Genomic DNA, 8,466 nt, shown 5'->3' on the forward strand with positions numbered 1-8,466 from the left:
ATATGCAGCTCAACAAAGAAACATTGTCAGGGGAACAATAAAGAGAGGATTTTGAACTGAAAAGATACTCACTTGATTTGATTACCTCAGACTGCTGACGCTTCATATTAACTTCAGATTGTTTCTGCACAGAACTAGGCGAGGCAAATTCATTTGTAGCCTTTAGAACATTTCAAAGTGCTTTACATAAGACATGAAAGACATCAACACAGAATGTAAAAGCAACACAAGGCAATATGAAAAGACATTAAATGCAATTGAAAGGTGTTAAATTGGAAATGAAAAATAATCTAAGATAGAATAAAACAAAATATTCTAACATATCCTACTGCTGCAGTTCTGCTAATGACCACTAGTTTCTTTATATTAAGGTGTGTACAAATTCTCATGAAACTGCCATTACAGAGTGTCCACATTTACTGTATGTCGTGGATGTTGGGTGGATTTAAATTTTAAGTTGTCCTCTTACAGACTTTTGTTTCATGGTGCATCCGTTTTATACAAATAAACTTCTTGAAAGAAATTCCTATATGCCATAGCCTAAACAGCTATGTGTTAGTATCAGCCTTCCGATAGTAATATCAGTCCAACCCAAACACTCATTGACAAGTACACACAAACACACACATTCACACTACTGTGTCTGGCCCAGTTAGTGCCTGTTTGGCTGCTGCAGAGGATTAGGTTGCTCCCTGCTCTCCCACTCCACCCATCAATGGAAAACAATCATAAAAATCGGAAGCAGCCTATCCAAGGCCGCTGTCCCATGAAAGGGCCCGCAGTGCGTGACCGATGGCGATTATCTCCTCTGACAGGCCGGTAGGCCCTAGGAACTGTAGGGTTGAAGAAGAGGCAGAGAGTGGGCGGAAGGTGTTTGCCCTGTCAAAGCAGTTGAGCTATAGCACCATAAGGGTCTGTTTAGGGCTAAGTGTGGTGGAGGGGAACTGTATCGCAATCTTAGCCCTTCCTATTTGCCCCATGGTATCCTCTACTAATGCATACCAGATGGAAAGAGCCGCTGAGGACTTTGACAGAATAATTTACGTTCAGATGGAACTTTATTCTGTCCTGTGTGAGGATATCACTAACTTTAATGAGAGACTACAGCACTCATACATGGTTGCTCCAAACATTACTATATACCTCTTGTGTATATAAAGAATTCCAGTAATATATAAATATGAACTTTTCTCTCTCTGTTTCACCACTGTCATTTAACTAATTTGATTTGTACAGTTTTGTCAAAAGCACTTTTCTGCAGGTTGCATCCACAACTATTAACATAAAGTCACTTATGTTAGTACTTATGCCTATTTATTTATGCAGTGATTTAGCCATTTCAGTTCATGTTTATTCTTTGCTCCATTGTTTGACAGCCCAATGCAATACAATATGAGTATGTTTCATGATTTATGACATGACAATTGCTCATTTTAATTTTTATGTTATGTTTAATGTGACCCACAGGAAAAACTCATTGAGTGAATATTTTGTAAAATTGCTCATTGAGTTTGACTCAGAGTTTTGTTCAGCCATGTTTTCCCATCCAGGAATTAAAATAAGCGTCAGCTGAGCAGGGTGGGCCATCTGGGCCCCGATTGATGTCAAAGCTGGCACTGACCCAGGGCCCCGGGCCCCACAGGGAGGGCCTCAACAGGGTCGAGCACTCAGGCCTTTTCCTTCCTGTTCCTCTATGACATCTTCCTGCCTGGGGGGGCCTCTGGGAGCCATTGAGCGAGGCTCCGCCGGGCCCTCGGAGCTGCAGGATAAGCTCACACAGCAGCTTCTAATTAGGCTTTAGCACTGACAGGTGGAGAGAAACTGGAGGGTTGGGATGCTTTATGCAAGCGTGCAGTTATTTGTACCGCCCCGGAGGACTGCGAGTGCAATAACTTTCTTCCAGAGGGGTGTACCTCCAAACATCACTTCAGGGCTGATTTAAAAGATTCAGTTCAGTCTTAACTGTGTTGTCAAATATTTAAAATGTGCTATAAATCTTATGGTTGGCTGTGATTAGGGTGTTGCACCACATAGTAATGAGTAAACTTGCTTGAGTGCTTATGACAGACATGCATAGGCCTGAGTTACAGTAAAGTGTTGTAGTGTATACAGATATGCCATTCTCAATATTAACACATACACATACACACACACACACACACACACACACACACACACACACACACACACACACACACACACACACACACACACAGACATCTTACATGCACCATTGACTTTCTTCTACTTTGAACAAAACCCTTGTATGATTCAATCCCTGTGATAACATACTAAATAAATTAAGTGTTAATGTTCACACAGATTTTGCACTTTTTGTCCATTTAAAACAAATAGCGTGTCATTTTTGGAAATGCACTTATGTGCTTTTTTGATGAGAGTTAGATGAGAAGAATAATAATGACTCACATAGCATATCTGTACCCAAATATTAAGCTAGCAACACTAAATATGAAGCCTTAGCTAGCAGCTTGCTAATTTAGCCTACCACAAATACTGGAAATGGGGAAACTGTTAGCCTCAAGAAAAAGTCCAGGACATAAACTAAAAGTTTATGTTTTGGCTTGTGATATATTATATTATAACATTATTATAATATGTTAGTGACCTTAGAGGAGCTAGTAGGTGGATTTTGTTACCTTTGGACAGAGCCAGGCTAGCTGTCTCTATGCTAAGCTAACCAGCTGCTAGTTCTAGCTCCATGTTTACCTTACTTTAAAATGGGTTTGAACTATTGATCTAACAAGAGAGCATATTTCCATAAATGTCAAGCTATTCCTTTAACATTGCTTTTCTTTTTTCTTTAGAAATGTACTATTCTACACTTGTCAATTCATTTCTCTAAGGTATTCTATCATAGTGGATATCATGTCTACTTTTATTTGAAACACATGATTTGATTGTTGCAAGGTAATTTAGTGCATATTTTTCAAATCAATTTACTGGCATTCAAGCTTTAAGTACTTTTATAAAGTCCTTTGAGTACTTTTTGTTGATTTTGGCACATGTAATTAAAAAGCTGAATTTCTATATGTCTCTGCATGTACAAGGATTCTCACACATCCCACAGTGCTGCTCTCCTGGTGTGATCTATAACATTAATTCATCAGCAGCTGTGTTTGTCTGGACACAGGGTGTTAGGTGATATTAGCTGTGACTGATCAACACCACATGTGGATCTCAACTGGGGAGATTTACTACCAGAGCACAGTCATGCCAAAGATCAACCTTCAGATTTCTGTATTTTCCTGAATACTGCCTCTAAAAATCCAAAATGAATGCAAAATTAGCTAGACCACTTTCAGTTGGATTCAGGAGAACCGGGAAGTGCTTCTTTCTGTTATGCATGAACTTACAAATACATTTTTGAATACCAAGCTTTACACTCTGCTTCTTCCTTTCTTTGGTTGATCTTGTTGGCATGTATCCAGCAATGTGCTACAGTCCCTGATGGTCCCCATGAGTAATCATCAGTCACCACAATAGATCCAACAACAGTAATTTGTGTCTTTCCTGTTTTGCCTTAACCTTTTCCCATAGTTGACTCTGATTCATGCCTTCCTAGCTGGCACTCTGCACTTACTACCAACCTGACAAAGCTCCGCACAGTCAGGTACTGCCGGGATACAACGATTTCAGAGGGAGCCTGCTGAGGAAAAGATTGATTACTTCCTCTGTTGAGATTCCTTGGCATTACTCAGACAGAGAAGGTAAACCTGCATTGGAATTCCCCGTAGGTTTCCTCTTCTGAGCAGCTACAGGCAGAAGATGCCAGTAACAGCAATAAATTGAGGGGAGTGTGGTTGCACAGATGATTTTTCTTCATCTTCACTTATCTACAAACTCCAATCTACAATTAGTTCACCGGAATTACAACAAAAAAAAACATATTTTACTAGATTGTGTCTAGCAATGCAGTTAGATTTAGTTTGATTTGTTCAGGGTTTGAGATTTCTGCCTCCATCCAAATACAATCAATCACAAGACAATGTCAAGAGTTTTCATAGGGACAATTTCTTTGGTAGACAGTAAATCCACTGAAATGACACCTCCTCTGGAAAATCATACATATACTTTTTCACAAAAAGTAATTTTTCAGTGCTGGGAACAGCACAGACAAACCTTTTTCTCACCTCTATTGTATTGGAATGAAGGCAAACATCATTTTAGAGATGGATCTAAAACCCCAGACAAATAAAACTCTCTGCATGGTTTGAGGTCAGTGAGCAGCTTATTGGCTCCAATGATGCTTTTAAACAGTCACTCACAAAGCTTTATCTGTTCAAACTACAAACAAAAGCACATAAACCCTTAACAGCTCTGACACAAGTTACTTTAAAAAAATATATTGATAACCAAATATTTGAAAAACATATGTATGTAAAAATAAATTTAATTTTGAAGTAGATTACAACATGTAATGAAAAGTCAAACAAAGTCATGTCCTTTAGGTGGATGGAGCAGTCTTTTCCTCTCACATACTGTTCCTGAAACTGCTCAGCTGTAGCAGTCTGTTTGTGAGTCAGGCTTCTCCAAAACATCTGTGGGAGTTTGTCTCATCAGTACCTCACCCAATTACAGTATGCAATGAAGGGACAGGCACCAAAAGCATCTCTGCTTCTCTGGTAGGTTTGTCTATCCAGCAGTCACACTAATGTCTTAACATGCGGTAATTAAAGGTCCATTTTGGACAATATATATTAGTCTACTTGTAATTTGTCATCACCTGATTGTTCCATATTTAAAAATAACCAACAACTTTCAGTCAATCTGAAAGTGATTACTGGGTCAACTCCTGTGTATTGAATTTAAATGGCGAGGATATCCTTTTATTTACATTGGATGACAGATTGTGTGTAATCATTGGTGATTAGCCTGATCCAAAGTGCTGTATGATTATAAACCTATTAGCAGTCCTGACTTCATATTGTTTTATGTTCAATGACATCACATTTTTTAGCATTCATCATTAATTAAGTGCATATAAACAATGCAAAGACGTGTCTGACCTTACTTACTATCTTCCTGTGTAAACAAGGACATTAGGCTAGGAAAGTAGGGGGTGGGGGTGGGAGGGGTGGGGGTCAGCTGCTGAAAGTTCAGTCTTTGTGTAGAATGGGACTGTATATCTATTGGCAGGTTTGTCATTTGAATGAAAAGAACATTCAACCATGTAGCTGCTTCAACCACTGCCTTCTGACTTGTACAATACATCCTAATGACATTATATAATAACGCATTAGAATACACTGTATCTGTATCTGCTGGTGCCATCATGTCTCATCTTGGGTGAAGTGACCGATGAGGCAAACTACCGAAGAATCAGACTAGTCCCTTAAGACTGTTGCTGTGCAGAGATGCCTCTAGAGTCCATGGCTGCTGGAGGTTCCCCCCCCCACCCCCCAAACTCTGCTCTGAAGAGAAGATCAAATCCTGCTCCGAGTCAGACAGTTTCATCGGCGACTTATTTGTCTCCCGCCGCCTCCGTGCATTTTCACACAGTCTCGTCTGTCCCTCACCTGAGAACGAAGAAGAAAACACCGTCAGTCAATTCAAACACTTACCTATAGGAAGTATCTTAAACACACTGTACTTTGTTAAGAGCATATAAATAGGTTGTATGCAATTACATAGCTGCCTAGAAATAATAACCACAATAACCGTAATAATCATAACCATTTTTTCCTTTAAAGGATATCTCCAAGCACTGAATGATATGGCACCTATAAATAAACTAAATCCCAGTAGAGAGATGTGAACACCAAGATGGACCACGTCCATTTCCCTGCAGGTCATTCTAACGCCATGATGTCACATGACCTCACTCTTAACTGCAATTCAGGCAAACATTTGAGTCAAGCCATAACTGGGTTACATTTTTTGTTTAATTCAGTATATCCATAAAGTATAAGGCTTCAATTTTTAGGCCTATATGGAATTCATAGCTGTCATGTTTGAATTCTGAAATACAATAGCATACAAATATGTCAGCAGATGTCAGACCAGATGTAATTAGCACGTAAGTATTATTAGCACTGTCTCCTGCTACCTTACCGTTCATGTAGCCTGCACTTCTTAAACTAATGTTAATATCTAGATTATTTCCTGGATATTCTTTTTTTTTAATCTAACTGGTGGTTTGAACACAGAGCAGACTTCATCCTTGCATTATGTCTTACATTTGGCACTTCCTTGGCAATCAAGGCAGTAACACTGTAATACATGCATGCATATTTCTGGGAACTGCTGCAGATCAATTGAATATGTTTTGTTAAAATAACGCCACTGTAAATTTTAGAAATGGCAGCACACCCATTTGCAGCAGGGTGGTGCAGAAATAGCCTAACATGCAGCCCAAATCTAGCCTTAAAAGTTAAAGCTGGGTTTTAGAACACAGGCTGTCTATAACACTTTGAGAATTTAGAAAAAGCTCTAAATTACTATATGTTTAATGTGAAAGCTTGATGATAAGAAATCAAGTTTTACAATGTGGAATTTTGAATGGGGGTGTCAGTGTAGTGCTGTGGGCGCATTGTAATTGCAGTGTATTTCATATTTTACCCCTTTCCGTTGGTTGCTGAGGCAGAATGTGCAGATAGTCCTGGGCTTTTTGCCTTCTCCGCTGCCCTTCACCTCCTTGTACACGGTGCTCAGGCACGGCTGTCCGTCCTTCCTCCCGTCCCCGACCACCAGCACGTTGGCCAAGTGAGCAATATAGCTGGAAGCCAGGCGCAGCGTCTCGATCTTGGAGAGTTTTCTGTCCACCGGTTCCGTTGGGATCAGCGTCCGCAGGGCCGTGAAAGCAGTGTTGACGTTCTGGGTCCGATGTCTCTCCCTGGCGTTGGCTGCGTTCCGTTGTCGGACAACCACACCGCCGGTCTCCCCCGGGTAACCCTCCATAGGAATACCGCAGCAGCCGTAGTCGGTGCTGCCATCGCTCTCACTGCGGTTTCCCTCGTCGTCGTCCGACACCAAGGTCAGGTCAGCGGGGTAAGAGAAGGGATGAGTGGACACCGGCCTCAGCATAGTGAAAGCCATCATTGGTAAGCGAGTGTTGCACAGGGGGAAAACCAATCCCTTATTTTCAAGTAGAAAACAGCTGCATGTAGGATGGATACGAGCCGTGCGTAAAAGTAACTCCAAGGCTTAGCCAGCACTGCACAAGTCCCCAGTTTGCTCTGACACTTCCCCCATAGGATGGTCCAGTGTGATAGTCTTCATGACAGGGAGGGTTCTTATAGCAGCATCAGTCCCCCCCCTCAGCTGTATGGGGAGGGGTAGAGCACATGTAGGGGCTCCCATCCTCCCAAATGTTTTGGTCCTAAAAATCACAGACATCATTTGGGTATGAGGAGGTGTAGACACTCAACCATACCTTGGGGGGGGGACATTCATAATCACTATTTTATGGTCCAGGAGAACATTTTATAGAATATGATGAATACAACAACTTGTTTGAATGGTGACACAGGTCAAATTGTACATTTACATATGTAAAAAATGTGTAAAAATAGAGGCATTTTATTACCATTTTTGTAAACTGTGGGTCACATAACAAAAAGTCCACCTTTAAAAAATGTGTATAGGGTGTTTTTACAGCTCTCAAATATAAAAAAAAAAGATCAGATTTTACCCTGAATAGTATGTAAGGGTTAAAAGAAGGACACATTTACTTTACGCTGCTTCTTTAGTGAAAAGAAAGTCTAATAAAGAAATATAGAGACATGAACATATGTATTGGTACCCTCAGGGAAGTTTCTAAATAAATTGGATCATGGTGATATGATGACTTATTACTAGATAGATTGTTTTTTATCTAGTAATCAGTCATCCCATCATTTTTTCCTGTTCTTCTGTTTTTTTCGTGGAAAGATACCAACAAATTTGTCCAGACCACAAAGGTTCACGACATGGTCTGATGAGTATGAAAATGCTGTGGTGGGACAGTGGTGGAATGTAACCAAACTACTCAGGTAGTCATTTTGAAGTAGGCTATGTTATTCTTATTTACACTTATTACACTGTCCTTCATAATACACTACTACTGTAATTTTCAGATAAAGATTTTTACATAGAAATAAGAAATAAGATTTTACAAGAGGACTCAGTTTCCAGTTTGTGATGCACTGGCTGAGACTAACACAGTCCAATACAAAGGTGCAATGAGGCTAACTAAATATTAGAAGTATTTCCTTGTATAAAGTCGTACAACTAAAGTGTGGCACATATTCAAATTCAGCCTCCAAAATGACCATAAAGTTGAATCAACATCTGTCTAGAACAAAAGCTATAACCTTTATGAAGGCAGGACGTCTTGCAGGGCTGCTGTATGGGAATCATTACAGGGGGGTCGGGGCTGAACCTTTAGTTGCACTTTGTAAAAAAAAAAAAAAAAGACCCTTCCTAGCAATATTAATATTTTCTTTGTATTCTTCCCTTGACTGAGAG

General features: G+C 40.0%; 1 protein-coding gene across 1 annotated transcript; it reads right to left on the reverse strand.

Annotated features, from left to right (window-relative positions):
- Positions 1-5,471: 5,471 nt before the first annotated feature.
- Positions 5,472-7,108, reverse strand: LOC133977936 (transcription factor 15-like). Its single transcript, XM_062416235.1, has 2 exons — positions 6,580-7,108; positions 5,472-5,537 (listed from the first exon to the last, which is right to left on the reverse strand). Exons 1-2 carry the CDS (start codon positions 7,057-7,059, stop codon positions 5,472-5,474), a joined length of 546 nt encoding a protein of 181 aa, XP_062272219.1. The 5' UTR covers positions 7,060-7,108.
- Between the last annotated feature and the right edge of the window lie 1,358 nt (positions 7,109-8,466).

The sequence above is a fragment of the Scomber scombrus genome, chromosome 3 (genome assembly GCF_963691925.1).
Source record: "Scomber scombrus chromosome 3, fScoSco1.1, whole genome shotgun sequence".
Taxonomy (NCBI): Eukaryota; Metazoa; Chordata; class Actinopteri; order Scombriformes; family Scombridae; genus Scomber; species Scomber scombrus.